This window comes from Nannizzia gypsea, genomic scaffold (genome assembly GCF_000150975.2).
Source record: "Nannizzia gypsea CBS 118893 supercont1.1 genomic scaffold, whole genome shotgun sequence".
Classification (NCBI taxonomy): Eukaryota; Fungi; Ascomycota; class Eurotiomycetes; order Onygenales; family Arthrodermataceae; genus Nannizzia; species Nannizzia gypsea.
The window spans coordinates 955221-972771 of record NW_003345201.1 but is presented as its reverse complement, the minus strand read 5'-3'; the positions used below and the strand labels follow the sequence as shown (position 1 = coordinate 972771).

At 45.5% G+C, this 17551-nt stretch overlaps 5 protein-coding genes across 5 annotated transcripts in view; 4 read left to right on the top strand and 1 right to left on the bottom strand.

Moving 5' to 3' along the window:
* Nucleotides 1-1397: 1397 nt before the first annotated feature.
* On the top strand, nt 1398-3002 carry MGYG_00350 (FAD dependent monooxygenase; the record flags this gene model as incomplete). The annotated part of the gene is made up of 6 exons (XM_003176213.1): nt 1398-1922; nt 1992-2186; nt 2243-2369; nt 2433-2528; nt 2586-2617; nt 2679-3002. 6 exons carry the CDS (start codon nt 1398-1400, stop codon nt 3000-3002), a joined length of 1299 nt encoding a protein of 432 aa, XP_003176261.1.
* A 5038-nt stretch (nt 3003-8040) lies between these two features.
* MGYG_00349 (protein kinase subdomain-containing protein) lies at nt 8041-10795 on the top strand (the record flags this gene model as incomplete). Its single annotated transcript, XM_003176212.1, has 2 exons — nt 8041-8056; nt 8124-10795. The coding sequence occupies 2 exons, from the start codon at nt 8041-8043 to the stop codon at nt 10793-10795; spliced, it is 2688 nt and encodes an 895-aa protein (XP_003176260.1).
* Nucleotides 10796-13714: 2919 nt separating this feature from the next.
* Nucleotides 13715-14690, top strand: MGYG_08890 (hypothetical protein; the record flags this gene model as incomplete). Its single annotated transcript, XM_003176211.1, has 2 exons — nt 13715-13769; nt 13852-14690. The coding sequence occupies 2 exons, from the start codon at nt 13715-13717 to the stop codon at nt 14688-14690; spliced, it is 894 nt and encodes a 297-aa protein (XP_003176259.1).
* Nucleotides 14691-15116: 426 nt separating this feature from the next.
* On the top strand, nt 15117-15996 carry MGYG_08889 (60S ribosomal protein L31; the record flags this gene model as incomplete). Its single annotated transcript, XM_003176210.1, has 3 exons — nt 15117-15203; nt 15637-15711; nt 15790-15996. 3 exons carry the CDS (start codon nt 15117-15119, stop codon nt 15994-15996), a joined length of 369 nt encoding a protein of 122 aa, XP_003176258.1.
* Nucleotides 15997-17027: 1031 nt separating this feature from the next.
* Nucleotides 17028-17551, bottom strand: part of MGYG_00346 (hypothetical protein) — a gene marked incomplete at both ends in the record, with an annotated part of 4051 nt that continues 3527 nt past the window's right edge. Inside the window, one exon of the mRNA XM_003176209.1 lies at nt 17028-17448. Coding sequence (XP_003176257.1) covers nt 17028-17448 — 421 coding nt within the window. The remainder of the gene's footprint in view (nt 17449-17551) is intronic.

The window sequence follows — 17551 nt, the reverse complement described above, 5'->3', positions numbered from 1 at the left end:
TTATTCTTTTATCTTTTTTTTTTCTTTCTCTCGCTTGGGAGGTGTTTAATGAATTCAGAATAGATGGAACAGATGAATACAACTATTTTTGCACACATTTCAGTCTCTTCCCAGTGCGGTGTCGACCAGTCATTGTTCCCTCCCACATTGTATATAGCTGGAGCTCATCCGAAAGCTGATAGCTCGTATCTGGCTGACTTGGCTGCCTCAAGAGCGGAGTTAAGCCACTGGTAGTTAACTAGTGAGCTGATTTCAATTTCTTGTGTTTGGAGCGTCCTATCACGGATTCAGCAAATCCCACAGCTATCGCGGCCCACGCCACACATGCAGTGGTATCAAGCTGGTTCGTTGCTACGCAGGAGAGCGACCTAAAATAAGGGACCAAAGACGGGGATATATTTTCCGACCAGACCATGCCATAGAATCAACCTTCTCGACCCTGCAGCTTGGATATAGAGGGTATTCGGTCTAGAACTGCGCAAACATGGGTCAAATATCATCAGCCCCGTATCCCACGTTATAGGCTAGGACCAAGGGGGTTTGGCTCATTCTCTGATTAGTTCGTCGCCCGCTGGGAGAAGGAGAAGGAAAAGAAGGCATAAGTAAGCGACAGCTAAGAATGTTCCATGTTCCCTCATACCACGTTTTTCCTAAATCAAGCTCTCTCTTCCTTCTGCTTCCCCCATCCCTGCCTCAACTAGTTAAGTGATACTTTTTGAAAGGCAACTGGGATATTACAGGGGTTGGATTTCGACTTGCGAAAATTTTCCGCTCAAATTAGCCAATTACTCATTACAGCTTATTATCTATACCGGCTATTGTATTGGCAAAAAATGGAGGCAAAGCGGAAACCAGCTAATATATATGATATGGGATTGTAGGCTAACACGCAAGACTCGCTACAGGAATGAGAAGAACTATCCGTGGGAAGTATTCGTGGCAGCCATCGCTAGGCTCCGAGAGTATGTGTATGCCTTTACTTTGTTCTTCCGGTGGATAACGGGATAATCCTGATTATGCGCCCGAACATGGAGACCCTCGCTATGTTTCAGCCTTTTTCAGCCCATAAAGATGAGAAACAAGCTTCAATTCGGCTTCAGATTGGGCTTCTGCAACGGAACATTATCCTTCTGGTGGCATGTTTGAAGGCTTTTAGGAGCATGGCGGCTTGCTATATCTTATCTGCCTCCTCCAGTTTCTCATCGACCAGCTCCTTCACCTTCAATCTCCAGCTATATCTTTGCTTATTTCCCAGCCAGCACCAAAGAGGCAGATAGAAGTCTAAAGTTTACACTTATCGGCGATATCTTTTCTTTCTACTGATCCACGGCCGGCCATCGAAAAAACACAGGTAGTGCGCAATACACCTAAATAACCGTTGCTTCAACCGCAGAAAAATGGCCGAAACTAAGCCACAAACTCCGGAGCGTGTCCGGGTCGCCATTTGTGGAGGTGGCATTGGCGGTCTTACCATGGCCGCTGTCCTTCGCCGGCTAGATATATCCTACGTTGTCTTGGAGCGATATGCACAGATTACCCCCCAAGGAGCTGGAATATCGCTCGCTCCCAATTGCTTGCGCGCTTTAGATCAGCTCGGGATTTTTGAGAAGCTGGCCAAGCATTCAGAGGTGCTGCGCGAAGTCCATGTCTACAGAAACAACGAGTTCTGGGGTTCCCAGAAATTTGGAATGACCAACGAGGCATTTGGATATTATGTGCACAAGATTGAGAGACACCGGTTTCACCATCTGTTGCTGGAGGCAGCAGGCGGTAATGATGTCGTTCGATTGGGCTTCAATGTGAACGACGTTGTCGATGAAGCAGATGCTCCTTATGCTATTGTCAGGGCCGAAGATGGTCGAGAGGTTCACGCCGACATCATTGTCGGTGCTGACGGCATTCGCAGTTATACTCGCCGAGTTGTCAGTATCGCTCCCCGCATATACGAGATCTGAACTAGGTAGCTAACGATGGCGTTTGAAATCGTTTAGTTGGCCGAGAAAAGCGGAATGAAGGCAACAAACACCATACGATTTACTGGCAGAGTCCATATGTCTGGATACACGGAACCATTGACACATTTAACTACTAAGGATGAGGGTATTGGCCACTGGATGTTGTATGACGACGCAATTCTTACCACCTGGCCATGCAAGGACAACAGGCAGTGGTTTATTGGTGTTGCGGTTTGTTTATAGCCATCTGTGGAAGTACAGGAGCAATAAGCTAATATCCAGAACAGGCAGCAAAGCTAAAGCCAGGCGAGCAGCCCGATCGATCTGTGTGGAAAAACGCGACCAAGGACACGATTAACGAAGTTTACGGTGAACGGTTCCACCCATTTGGTGTGGAGTCCAAGATGAAATCAAGTAAGTACTTGTTCGTTGCCATACATAGGAGGACTAGTGCCACTTACGTATATGTCAACATAGTTGTCGACGCTTCTGAGCGTGTTATTGCTAGCAACGTTTTCATGGAGCTCGAGGTCCCACACATGGTGAAAGGAAGAATCGTTCTTGTCGGAGATGGTTCGTGTCCCCTTTATCTGGTATTAGAGTTAAAGTGATGACTAATATTCTTGGCAGCCGCTCATTCAATGACATCATTTTTCGGTCAGGTAAATTAAGCTTAATTTCCTCCACCCACATCCACAGCCAAACTAACACTAAGACTATTAGGGCGGATGTCAAGCCATCGAGGACGCTGTGGAGCTCGGTAACGCCTTGCACGAGCATTTCCATCTCAATGACCCCACTGCCTTTGACAGATACTCTGAAGTCCGCCAGAAAAGAGCAAAGGACCTCGTCCAGTTCTCTGATAACTTCGCAAAGGTCCATACAGCCAGACTTCCATATGGGCTCGGGCCTTTGGTGAGAAAAATTATTTACAAATACGTCCCTACCAGTGTCTGGGTATGGTATTTCGAATGGCTCTTCAACTACCAGCCAGTCATTAAGTACCCACTGCTGGATATTCCTGCTGGTCAGGCAACTTCCGCTTAATAACATGCTGCATTCCCATGCCCGCCGAGGACTGCATTGGCTTGCTACTACTGATATGTAATGATGTCGCACATGGATGCTCTCTTTTTTACTCAATTTCCCTATATCTTTCCTAAATTTTATCGCATATTGGCATCTCGGAACTTGATACTCTGTTACCGATCATGTTGTTTCATATAGACTTTCATTTTATAGACTTTCATTTTATTTATATCTAACTGCTTGCTCCTTCAAGATAGGTATAGGTTCGCTCTAGTATTCAAAAATAGATATATGATAAGCCTGTCTTATACTTTAGACATTTCAACCGTGTTTTTACAGATGTAAGATTAACAATAACAGCGTCAGAATTTGATATCTCTCTCACTTCTAAGAATTTGTCAAAATAAATTCCGTATACGGGGTCCTGGAAGTTCTTTCCACGAAAGAGTATATCATTCCCACGTAGCACTGATTACACGTGTAATTCCCAATATGTGTCATGGGTCTGATATTTGTGTACCTAATTTTCCCTAAGTTTTGAGATGTTTTAAATGCGTATCACAAAGCCTCGATTTGGATACGTTTTGCGCACAATATTTCCAGTGACATAGTTCCTAAGTGAAACTACCAAAATCTCCCAGTCGAGAGGGAGCTCAGGGGGGCTAAGTAATATAAATTTAGCTTATTTTTGAAGTATCTATGTACCAGGCAAAACCTAGAATTAAAATAATTTGAACCATGAAGATATTATTATTGTTACAGTCCTGTGAGGTAATAATGGTAAAATACTTCGTCCTAAAAGCAAGTTAAACAACTTGATTAATCACTGACTCGTGGTTGTACATTGCATTCTTGCCGTTGCGGACAAATTAATTTAATATTGGCCCGATGATCATTTATTCCTCTTTCCTCTTTTCTCATTGATAAATACGACCGGTCACTGTTCTCTCACAACCCGAAAAACGCCTACCATAGTATCACGATAAATGCGCTATTCAATCTAAACTTAGAAACTTTTAGCAAAGCATAGCATCAAATCTCACCGAAGATACTATTGTCAGAAGTGGAAAACATTAGTCGTTCAGTTTTCTCGTTTCCTGCTAAGACATGAGTTTGATCTATATTGAGTGTCACAAGGTCATAACTATGTCCTATAAATAAATGATGTATCTACATGTTACTTCTACATAATCATGTATACTAGGAAATTGAGCAAACTGTAACTACCAGGCCATTTATATGTGTCTCAAATATATTGAAATCATAATCTTCCGTGTCAGTTGATTCTTTACACAGTAATACTTTGTTCTAAGCCATATCTTTCGCCTTGACCCAAGGAAATAATTTCTTCCTTAAGGAACGTTTGTGGGCCAAGATTTTTTTATACTTAACACATTGTAAGTGGTTGAACATCACCTTTGGCTGACCACCATTATAGGACTCTGGCAATGACTGTTACATAAGCGGAGGCTAAACACTGTCCTACGAATTCGCGTTGAATATGACGTCTGTGCTCTCTTCCCTGCCGCAGATAAGATAGCAACCATAGGTGTCTTAGTATAAATGGCCAAGTCATATTTTTTACTCAAGTTAGATTCATATATACGGGTCTCTTTAATATGACGCCAGTTACGTCGAACCGCGTGGGGTGCATCACACGAAACGGTCTGACCTATGCCTGGGAGAGAGGAAGTGGTAATGCGATAAATAAATTCAAAATTGACCGCTTAACGAAGGCAGTCCACGTAGTGAGATCCTTTATATCCGATGTATTACGTCCGTATACTTTACCTTTAAGGTCAGTAATGCTGAGCCTGATGGAGCCGTATACTCACCACAATATAGGCTTGCTTACCCTCATCCGCCTTGTTTCATCAGCAAAAGCTGCTTATCCAAGGGAAAAGAAGCCCACTTTCTAGAGTATTGTAAGCTTTCTTCTCGAATGCTGGTGTGGTACGGGGTGCTTCGTTGAGAACGCAAGTTGAAGCAAAAACCCCAGCCTGGATCTGGCATCCGATTAAGTCATAACTAAAAGTAAGGTCGATCCTGAAAGTGAGGCCCACTCAAACATGAAACAGAAGTGGGATATCGAGAACGGAATGAGATAGCTCAACTCCCATCGAGACGATGGATTTAAGATATAGCTCTTTTGGGTAAATAGCAAACCTGGAGGCTTCCAAAGAATAATTTAAAGTTTCTTCGCGTGGTTGTGATCCACTTAAGCTTGGCATTTTCCACGCGGCGGGCCGAGCTCCGAGCGGACTCGAGCGCTGGACCAATGAAACATTTACGCTATGGCCATAACCGGAAAGGTGGGTTTGAGCTCTAACTTTAAATATATTACATAGTTTAACTGAGCCACGGTCATTGGAACTCCTTCGTGTGGAACAGCGAGCCACATCCTCCCTCCTTCAGCGCTAAATCGGTCGTGCTGCCGGGGTGTTGGCCAGACGGAAAAGGGTAGACTCCATTTCCGGCCGAGATGTATTTCGTCAGTTCGTCCTGCTCACTGGCGATCGATCCGCGGATCTGTTACACAGTTAGAGGCTTATTGCATTACTACTTAGAACCGGTTACCAAAAGATATGGAGCACATATCTCGAAACCACCGACAAAAACCTTCCCACACGTGGATTTAATATATATAAAACGACCTATTGGAATTCCCCGTGAAGATCAGATAAAAGATGTTGAATATTCCGGAACTCCTCTCTTCAGTTTCAGAGCGTCTGCGAGCTGTGTTTACATTCTTTCCTTTTTCGGCCACATGCCACAACGAGCATAGAATAATATACATTATCATTACTCAAATTCTGGCTGGCAGTCCACTGATATAATCTAACTGTCATGTCCTTCGGGGTATTTTAAACAATACCACTCGGGAACCAGTAGAAAAACGACGTCCAACTCCATATAGGGAAGAAAAGATGGATTGTGCTTTTTCCAGGGAAATAGCATTGATGTATGTAACAAGACAAAACTACAGGCGTAAGAGGTCATCCCCAGCCATTGCTGCACGAGTCTCCCTGCATTCCACGAGACGCTCACTAATCAGTGAATTCTGCTTTCGTCTCCCTCGTGGTATGACTAAATGCCAGGATCCGAAGACCATAACAACATGGGAACAGGGGGCGCACGGGAAGGATATCATCCCTGCATGTCCATTAGAGTAGCCAAATGCCGTGCTTTTGCCATGATGAACATGCCTGTTTGGCAAAATCTCCACCTTAGAAAGCGTACGCTTTGACAAAAGAGGATGCGCTTTACTCTAACGCTAGAATAAAACGTGGCAGCAAAACACGCTGAGTTACTTTGTTTTTCTTTTTCTTTCCCTTTTCTTTCACTTTCTCGCCTCGACCCGCTGGTGATAATATGTATAGAGCGTTAAAGTTTACGCTATACAGTAAAAAATGCGAGACAGCGGCTGGTGAGGCTGGCTGGCTGTACTTTACTCTCATCCTGAGTAACATCAAGACAAGAATAGATAGGGCACACAAGCGAGAGTTCTTGGTAGGAAATTAAAGCTGACCACCACGCCCATGAAATGGGTATTGCGTGGTACTGAGCGAACCGTGTCTATCGGGTTCCACGGTCTCCCACATGGCAGCTGGATGGAACGCTGGGTGCATTCTGGGGATAACTTCGTCTTCTTTTTTTTTATTTCTTTTTTTTTTTCTATTTTTCTTCCTCCCTGCCCTTCCTTCTCTTCTCCTACCAAAAGCGTAAAAGACATGGAACAAAATAAGGAAAGAAAATACAAAAAGGGGTGTATCTCATCGGAGGATTAGGCAACCAGCTGATGCCTGCGAGCCCTATGAGCTGAGCTGCCGGGTTCGGTTCATCCCATGGGATGGCACAGTATGTATTCAGCACAGGCAACCATGTATGAGGTAAATAAAAAAGAGAGAAGAGACTAGCCCGGCTACCACTCAGCCCCTACCTACTGGAGTCTTCTTGGCCCCTGATCTACACATGCTGTAACAGCACCAGCCTTGCGGGCGCTGCTCGGTGACCGTCAAGCAAGTGACTAGTGTGATTTGCCTGATCGAAGGCGTGCAGCTCCCTCTGGTTATTCTGACGGAATTCTTCGCACGGAGCAATGCTGCTAGGGCATAGCTAATCTCAAATAGGGCCGATGCTATGGTGGAAGTGACATTTAGCGCATACTCCGTTACCTCTAGCGTCGCTATAAAATTCCTCTTTTTTTTGGGGATGAATCAGTCTAGCATCTCTAGCGTAGAAAACTCTCTCGGTCCTTTTCGTGACTCTCTCTCCTTTTTGTCCTTCTCCTACTCTGTCTCTTCCATCGTATGCGTCCAGCCGCGCCGGTAGTTGGCTGTCTGCAGGGATTGTCTGTGCCCTGTCTGCTCTATCGTACGGATTGGTTGCTTTTGCCTCCTCCTCCTTTTCTTTGCTTTTTCATCTTTATTTCAGATTTGTCACAGCCCACCGAAGGACTTTCTTCTCTTTTCCCTGACATACTTGATTTGTACTTTTTTTTTTTTTTTTTGCAAAGCCAAACAACCTTACATCGCGTGGACAAAGCTGGGGTGGATGCAGCATCGGACCGGGGGGTGTGTGTGAAGGGAACGAGATGCTGGGTATAAAGGTTTGCCAGGTGCAAAAGCCCCCCTTGCCGATCCCTTCACCACAGTCAAGAAAGGATCGCAGAGAGAGCGCAACAAGGGATTCAGCATCTTCGAGATACAAGTCAATCAACTATATATTCACCCTGCCCATCCTACATAACCGAAAGCTCCCCAGAAAGTCAACAAACTATATAACTATATATTCTGCATCGTGCCACTTATTTCTTCTATCATTCTCATTACACCTTCGACTTCTTTACCTTCTCACCCTGATTTCAATAACACCCATCCACCTAGAATAGCCATTGACTGGCATCTAGGATCAAGCACCTTTATACAACCAGACGGAAGGCAACTAATAACCATAATCCTAATACATAATCGCTGCTGGATACCCTCTCCTCTGGAAGGACTGAGACTCTTAGCTGTTTGACTGAACATCACACTGCTTATTGAGATAATCCATAATGAGTTCTTCACACAGTAAGCACCTTTCTTGGAAACATACCTAACACTCGAAACTTCTGGCTAACATTATTTTGCATCGAAGGAACTCCTGTGCTGAGAAAGAGCTGCCACTTTTGTCGAAGCCGAAAGATCAGATGCTCCGGACAGAGCATTTGTGAAGCTTGCCAGGAGCGAAATATAGACTGTGTCTACGACCTCGAGGCAGCGAAAGGCCGACCAAAGCGAAAGCATATTGAGTCAAGAGACCCAAAGCTAGCCTCCGACCGCGGCCAGGCTGGCAAAGGGACCGGTTCTCATGATGGGAACGGGAAGTCTACTGGGCAATGGGATCCTACCCTCCAGGGGCCCCTGATGGGCGATGATTTAACAGCAATGTTCCACGAATGCTTCATTAGCAAAGTAGGTATGCGTGCAACAATTTTCCAAGGCGCTATTGCTGCTGGCCATGAGCGTCTGAAGCAGACCGGCAGCCATGCTTCGCCTCAGGAGGTACCACAGAGAATAAGCTACGACGGCCTGATGAGTTCCATGACCCGAGAAATCGTGGAAATGATATCTCTTCGCTTCGGAGATTTGAACTGTGAAGTGGAAGACAGTTTCCCTCGACGCTACTGCATCACCAGCCTCGCTCGCGATACAACTCACGAGATGTTCGACAACACAATCCCAAGGAAGAACCCACTGAAGTCCTATTCCTCTCACCGTATCCTCCAGCTCATCGACTTGTGGTTCTCCGTCCACCCCTTGTCCTCCTTGATTTCGAAAACCCTTTTGCTCAGCTCTCTCAAGAACAGCACCTACGACGAGGCTCTTCTCGCAACAATTCTCTCTGATGCCTGTCTCGTCCATGAAAATGGCCAAAATTACGATACCGAGGGACAGCTCCTCTTCGACTTTGCAACCTATCAAATTCAAAACCGAAGCGTATTGAACCGAGACATTGCCTCATCCCAAGCCTTGATACTCATGGCTTGGAGAGAGATTTGCATGGGTAATGCTCGACGAGGCTCATGCCTAACAGCGTATGCCTGTCGAATCGTTTCAGAACTACACAGAGGACTGAACCAAGGAGTCTCTGCCAATGGAACTAAGTTGAACGGTATCGACGTTCGATATGTGGACGGTGAACTCATCCGGAACATATACTGGGTATGTTGGTCAACTACAGTTTGGTCCTTGATGCAAATTGACCAGCCATACAACCTTCTCCTACCGGAACAAACCCCTTCACAGTTCCCCTTCGTTGACGAGTCGACATCAATGACAATCAGCCTGGACCTGGCTTCTGATAACGTCTCAACACTAAGGGCTCAATCCAGGGCCTTGCAAGAGCTGTGGCCTTTGAGCCAGGTAGCTAGCACTGCAGCTCATATATATGCCCTTTGCCCAAACCCAGATCTGAAAGATACATTAGAGACAGTCGAATGGCAAGCCAGACATATCCATCAACTCCGTCGTCTTCTAAGTTTCCAACTAGAGCTTCCTACTCTCTGTGGGAAAATCAGACATATCCTCCTTGAAGCTATTAGGCAGGTTGAACTTGAGGTTACCCCCGGCTCAACACAAGCAGTGGTTCTTATTGCGTACCATACCATGATCGTCCACATGCTATTTCCCCAGCGACAGACCTCAGACAGCGTGATTATTATGACGCCGGAGCGCATTAACGAGTTCTGTCAGTCTGCCAATGCCTTGGTTGCTATTTCACATTCCGTTATCTCGCCACAAACCACCACCCTACTCCCTGGCCCTGGTCTCAAGACCAAAAATGTCTCCGATATCTTCGCCCTTGGCCTTGATGCCTGTAGCCGAGCACTTGCATATATACACAGTCGTGCGAACTGCGGTCGTGACGAATACCAGGCAATAATGTCTAAAAACAGACAGCTGCTTCACCTTGCCCAGCAATTGCACGATATCAGCCGGGGAGAGCTATCACGAGCATCAGCAACTATGCGAACCATTAAGAAACGACTAAAGTTTGCAAAGGTCGTTTTCTCATCTATAAGCGAGTCTACACCACCCCTTGTTCATGGTGATCCCTCTCCTATTGCGCAATTCCGCTCAAGAATCCAGAACCTCTCCCACAGCAGCAATACAAGCGTTTCAGGGGGCCTCTCCCAGCCAGGTTCTCCTATCCCAGATGACGCATCCTACCTGTCGTCGATTCCCAACCAGCTATCTCTCGATATGTTCCTCGGGTCAGATACCTCCCCGGTATCTAGCCAGGATGGATTCGACACACTGCATATGCACTCTGCTAGTTCTTCGCTTGCACCACTGGATCACAGTGGGATGACGTCGCCTTTCACTCCGTCTGGTATGTCGCCACTACAGCCACCCAGAAAGATACGGCGGACAGTTAGTCCGCCCTCATTTGAGAGTCATGGGAAAGCTAACATGTTTGAGCTTTCAGAGCCGATCATGTCCTCTAAACCAGAGCATATCCCACGCAGCAGTGGATCACCGTCTCTTAACAGCGGCTCCATGTTCCGCAACGGAGGAGGAATGGGGTTGATGGGACTTGACATGACACCGAATGATGGTCACAAAAAGTTCCTTGGGGAACCAATGAACTTCTCTCAACAGCTATTCATGTCTTCAGAAAATGACCCTGATTTCGGGTCTGGACCTCTTCTCTTTGGAAACCCCCTGGACACCAATAACCATGGAGATTTCAACGCCATGCCTGACTTAACTTGCATAGAAGGTGAAAACGGCTTCATGCCGTTAGATCTGGGCTACCTTGGTTAAACTGAGCAACTTTAACGACGACTACGGCATATCTTCCTACAAAAAAGAATAGATAACAACCCAGCAACGGGCACATTGGATTTAATTGGCGTTCACATTGCATTGGATTCGGTTTTTCCCTTATACGTTTTTTTTTTTGTTCCTAGCGTTCAAGGTGCCGGCATTCTGTTTTCCGCTTTCCATCTAGATTTCTTTCCTTTACCAAAATATATTCAATTACCCATTACATTCGAGATGTTACCAGAAGGTTTAAAAATTCATCAGATGTATTGTATCTAGTCTATTAGCCATACAAGGTTAGTTAATCATACGATCATACTCAATTAGCGAGAAAGCCGCCTGGGATGATATTTCGTTCTATGTGTCGGTTGCATTGCCTTCCCACCGGATACTCCGTTAGAATCAGGAGGTATGAGTATGACGATGATCATAAGCGTGGAATATTATACGGCACGCAGTAAGCGATACTTCTTCATTCCGCACTTAAACGAGCAGATAGGTAGGCACTGACTGACTAGTAATCAGAGTATTGTAAAAATGAGAATTCAAAATATAAACCAGAGCCTGTGGAGCGGATGAAATTCATAGAACGTGCATTGCGAGTCATAATTGGGCTAACAGCACAAGGCAGAAAAGCTAAGGGAGCAGGCATAATAATAAAGGATTGATATGGTCTGGCAACGGCCTCGTAGGCTTGGAATGCCTGCATGCATGAAAACTGAATTATGGGCAGATCCGAGTATCACTAGCCTCCAAGCGATTACTCGGGAGCCGCTTGAATGCAGCATGGTGATCACCAATTAAAGGTTCAAATTCAATAACCTCGCACTGCCAGAAAAGGGGAAATAACTTGGCAATATGATAGTTAGAGGGCGAGGTTATCACGTAGGGCCGTCGGCGGAATCGGGAAGTAACTTTAACATTAGTTGTGTTTGCGGTAGTGATATCCGTAAGAACACAAGGTAAAGGGTATTTCCGATAAAAAACGAAAATACCTTCCCATTGCTAGCTACCTAGGATGCAAATTTTAATGCGGCCGTCTGTTATGATGGGCCATTTCCGTAGCGTGGGTATGCGTACTTGGCGGCCTATTTTGGAAGGACCCCTATTGTCTTTTGGGGAAAAAGGAAAGAGAGCAGAAAACAAAGTGAATCCTCAGGGTCCATGAGCGTACCTCTAGAAAATTCGGCCAAGGATCAAGGTACTTGACAACAAGGAGGTTCAGGGTCATCAGCCAGCTCCGAGAGTAAATCCTTGCCCAGATCCCACAAAAGGATTGATATCAGCAACGACCAAATACAGAGCAGACTAGTGCAAGGGCTCATATGTCGTCCTTGTAGCAGAATAGACTGCCCTTAACTAATAGGAGGCAAGATATTCAACCCGGGGGATTTACATCCCTGCCATTTATCATAAAAGCTGGGCCGCTAGCCATGCAATCCTCGCAGGGAAGCGAGAAAGGATGGCAAAAGGAAATAAAGGAAAGGAAAACGCCTGCGAGCGTAAAACTTAACAGTTAAGTCCCTAGCTAAATGGATTTCCAAGATTGAGCTGAAGGAATCCTATGCAAGGTGGTTGAACGAACCCTGTATGATAAACTGTATTTGGAGAACTGAAAATTAGAGAGTAGCAATTCACCCGCGAGGGTAAAAGTTTCAAGGCCACTGGAGCCACTTGGGCCAGGCGATCCAGGCGATCCAGAGCTGAACTGAATACGGCTTGGGCTGCGTTCCCTGATGCGTTGACTCGCGTGGTTGCCTAACTTTGATTTCTTGGATCAAATTGGAGGGGTGTATTATAAGATTACATCGGCTGGTTGATGCATTAGGTACAACGGGAGGAATAGAATAGCGGACCAGGTCATGTAAGATAAAATTATCGAGATCTCAACATTTCTCCCTTTCAGCCAGCGTAAATCCGACACTGAAGGTATGAAAACCTAGGGGTGACTCGAGTTCACAGCTATTTCTCATCGTGGAAAACGGAATCCTCATTGAATGATATAATAAGAGTAGTATACCCGTATGTTAACAGCGGTGGCTAGAAAATTGCCGGTACCTTTTGATAGGAAGACCCCGGGCATAGAAAAGTAGTTCGTATCGTATTCCCATACGTACGAAAGGGCACAGGAGCCCTATAGGTCCACGATGCCGGTACTAATGTAGATATTTCCCAGCACCATAAACCAACATTACAATATCATGATGTTGGCTTTCTTGTCTGTTGGGTTTCAGCTCAGGTTGTATCCCTCGTGGGTTGACCACATAATAGAATCCTGTCCACGGAGAAGCATCATCATGCTCACATAAACGGAGCTATCTCACCGCGTTTTACGGTGGATATATGCAAATATATATCAAGAGATAAATAAGTAGACGGCGTGCATCAAGGCGGAGCACTCATCAATCTCAAACACCGAAAATGGCGTATCAGCTCATGTACGTGATTTTGGCATCACGGCAGCAAGTGCTACAGCCCATAATGCAAGCCTCTAACCGAGATCTTGCCCCACGGCATCGATCTTGATATGTCATGCCAGTCATCGTTTCAAGGCGATACCGCAAGGCTGAAAGCTCGGCTTGAAATTTCCGTTCGCAACGGAAGAGCTCGTAACTATCTCATCGCATGGGGTACCTGGGTAACTTTGGTATACTTTTAATTGTAATCAAGATATCTTATTATTTTGCATCTATCAATAATCGATTCAGTTGGTTTGTTGTTGTCGTTGTCGATGTTGATGATGATGTTGATCATAATAATATACTTTGACTTTTTTGTCGTCGTCGGCATAAGTGTGCTTAGTAATCAGATCCCCCGCGATGGAAATGCCGAATATCGTCAAGCCTGAAGTAAAGAGATAGAAGCTGATATCATTGCAAGCAGAAACTATCGAAGAATATACCAGACGGTAACGGTATCATGGCTTCACTTCTCAAAAAGCCACTGAAGATTGCCCTAGTTCAGCTGGCTTCGGGTAAGTCTTGGGGGCTGAAATCAGCCAAAAATATCGCTAGTTATCATGTCAGAGTCAGGGCTGATTAACTGTATTCTTTTAGGAGCTGACAAGGCCGCCAACCTTGCGCATGCGCGCACGAAGGTACTGGAAGCTGCACGGGCTGGGGCTTCGCTAGTAGTCTTGCCGGAATGCTTCAATTCACCCTATGGCACGCAATACTTCTCGAAATACGCAGAAACGCTTCTTCCATCTCCTCCGTCCCAAGAACAGTCGCCATCTTTCCACGCATTATCCTCTATCGCCCAGGAGGCCAAAGCATACCTTGTTGGCGGGAGTATCCCGGAGCTCGCTCCAGAGAGCAAGAAGTATTACAATACCTCTCTTGTGTTCTCACCAACTGGTTCATTGATTGCTTCTCATCGGAAGACCCATCTGTTCGATATTGATATCCCAGGAAAGATTAGATTCAAGGAGAGTGAGGTTCTCTCTGCGGGCAATAAAGTCACTATTGTTGATTTACCGGAATATGGCAAGATAGGACTCGCCATTTGTTATGACATTCGTTTCCCGGAAACTGCTATGATTGCCGCCCGTAACGGCTGCTTCTTGTTAGTCTACCCAGGAGCATTCAACCTGACCACAGGGCCGTTGCATTGGTCGTTACTGGGCCGTGCTCGTGCCATGGATAACGAGGTTTATGTGGCTCTCTGCAGCCCGGCTAGAGATCTCGATGCCACGTACCACGCTTGGGGTCACAGCTTGGTTGCTAATCCCAAGGCGGAAGTTATAACAGAGGCTGCTGAGAAGGAAGAGATCGTATACGCTGAAATTGACCCGCAAAGCATCGAAGAAACCCGAAAAGGAATCCCCATATATGAACAAAGGCGATTCGATGTATATCCCGATGTAAGTAAGGGGAAGATCAGGTTTGAGGAATGAAAAAGGAAAACTATATTACAACGATGCAGCAATATCACCCTCAATACGGAGTAATTGTTAAGTGATATTCAATCAAAACATTCCAATGAATTGCTCGCTGCCTCCCACCAAAATTTCTCCCTCTTCTTTCTTCTCTTACCCTTGATTATATAATAGACTTTGAAGCCAAGATAAAATCCTTGGCAGTCTAGTATAACTATCACGTGAGTAGTTATAGAGAGTATTACGTAATAAGCGAACCACACCAACTTTTGTAAAATGGAAAGAGGCAAGCGAACTTTGTGAATTTTGTTCGACTTCGATATCAGCAACATTCCCTCCGACAACAGAGATTCTACAGCTGTCTCTGCAACTCACGGTAAGTTATATCATCCTATATGCATACATATGAGCTTAGTTGACAGCTCTTTGCGCCATAGAATCACAATGTCGAGCGCACAAGCCGGAAAGAAGGGCCGTTCGGCCATCTCTGATGTTGTCTCCCGAGAGTACACCATCCACCTCCACAAGAGAGTACGTTGAACCACATCAAATATACCGCTAGCAATCCGATTGCATACGGATATTTCCCCCCAAGTTCAAGAGCGGCCGCGGGAAAAGCAACAGATGCTTCAGTCAATTGACGACGAGGGAAATTACACATGGGAGCCGCGAACCTTGCACTGTCACAGTCGCAAACTTGACACCTGTGCTGGTATCCCTCGTCAGGCTGCGCGAAGTTGCTGGAATTTCATATATACTGCCTTGAGCTATGACTGCAGTTGGCGCAATTGTTACCACGGCGCCACTTCAAGAGCGAGAGGGAGAAATTCGAAAGGAAAAATAAGAATTAGTTTTATGAAGTCCACCGCTATGGCCCCGGAAGCAATGCTTTCCTCGTCGCTGAACATGGAAATATGGGCATTTTGGACGGAAGACTGATTTGTATTTTCTTTTGTGGGTATAGGTTCATGGCGTATCTTTCAAGAAGAGAGCTCCACGAGCTATCAAGGAGATCCGTGCTTTCGCTGAGCAGGCTATGGTGAGTCTATATTTTTCCTTCCTTCTATTCCTACACGCGAAATTGAATCATTGGCTAACTGTGTTTCATGTAAAATAGGGCACCAAGGATGTCCGCCTCGACCCTCAATTGAACAAGAAGGTCTGGGAATCCGGTATCAAGGGTGTCCCATTCAGACTCCGTGTCCGCATCAGCCGTAAGCGTAACGACGAGGAGGGTGCCAAGGAGAAGCTCTACTCTTTCGTCCAGGCCGTCAACGTCAAGGATGCCAAGGGTCTCCAGACCGCTGTCATCGAGGATGCTTAGATGACTCCTTAACGTCTCAGGACTGAGAGTTCCTGCTTGAGGATGAAGATACCGAAAATCAAACTCAAAAATAATACGACTGAACATGCTGATATAAGGCTCTTCTTTTCCGTACCATTCATGAAAAATGAAGCATTGCGACGCCAGGCACCGAAAGGAATGGATCACTTCGTGTACTTACTGGGCTGGCAGGTTGGCGTACTCTCTGTAATTCCTGCTTTATAAAACTTTCAAATCCATAAAAATTCGAAAATAAGTACAGGTTCATTTTTATCTTCTATACGAGAAATCCAGTAATTTCTGGTCTTCTCACAGTAACTTGCGGGTTGTATGAGCTCGTATTATGATTGACATATGCATTGGTTGTTTAGATACAAGTTGGGAGGCAACAGGTGCATTGTACCGATTTGAATGCAGAAAGTCACAAGGGAAGGGGAATCTCCGATGTCTGTCTATGATGGCTCCTAATATCATGCATGCAGAAGAACTAGTTTTGGTTATTTATTAAAATGGGTGTAGGCCGGAATGTAACGTGGAATTTAGGAAGTAAAAGGGCGAACGCTATGCTTGTAAATCGAGACCCAGGGCCACAGGAGTAAACTAATTTATGTAAATGAAGAGGGACAATGTATTTGGGGGAATTCGGGGAATGGGAAAGGAAGCTCAGATGATTAATATTCGAGGCAAAAGGGCAAGAGGCTTTTGAAAATAGATATAAACCATCCTGATTGAACAAGAATGAAGAAAATGGGAGGGAGACATATGGTAAAGCGTAGGAAGACCCATCCCATCATATGTATTTCTTGCGTCGAATTGGACTGCAAAAACAAATACGGGTCAATTGTAGAACAGAGAAGCAAACAATAAGCAGGCAATGGGTAAAAAGTTCAATCAGTGTCGTTCAGGTCAGATAGTACATTCAAAAATACAGAGATAGGGGGGAAGTAGAGCATCAGCAGTAAGAAGAACTAGATAGACAACGCGATCATAAGCCCGAAACTCCAGGTAGAAATCAAACTCGTTAGGTTGGTTTAATCTCTCTTCTTATGCTGCTCCATGGAGTCTCTCAACTCGCCAGCGCTTTCTTTGGTCTTCACACGAAGCATCCACTGCTGGAAACCAGATTCGGAGGCAACAAAAAACTGGACGTTATTGCTGTTCTGCTTGTAGTCAATTTCAGGCATCAAATTGGTGTTGAGGACAACGGAACCGCTAGGGTCGGCACGGAGGATAATTCGAGATTTCTTGTTGGTGCGGTGTTTGAGGATGCGGAGTACGCCAACACCCTTGACCTCCCATTTGCCTTCGGTGAGCTGGTAGGCACGAGAGCGGCATTCAAAGACTGCATCCTCATTTTCTTCACCAGGGCCGCTGCGAGTGAAATCGGCCTGCGAATGCTTCTCCGTCTCATCGCTTGGGTCATTGGTGGCATCCGTATCCGACTGGGCAGGGCTAGGGTCAACAGATGTAGCTGCAGAGAGCGGGAATGGAGACAACCCTGGCTGAGCGGAGATATTCCCAGGTTTCAGGTGACCGAATATGTTGGTTGACGGAA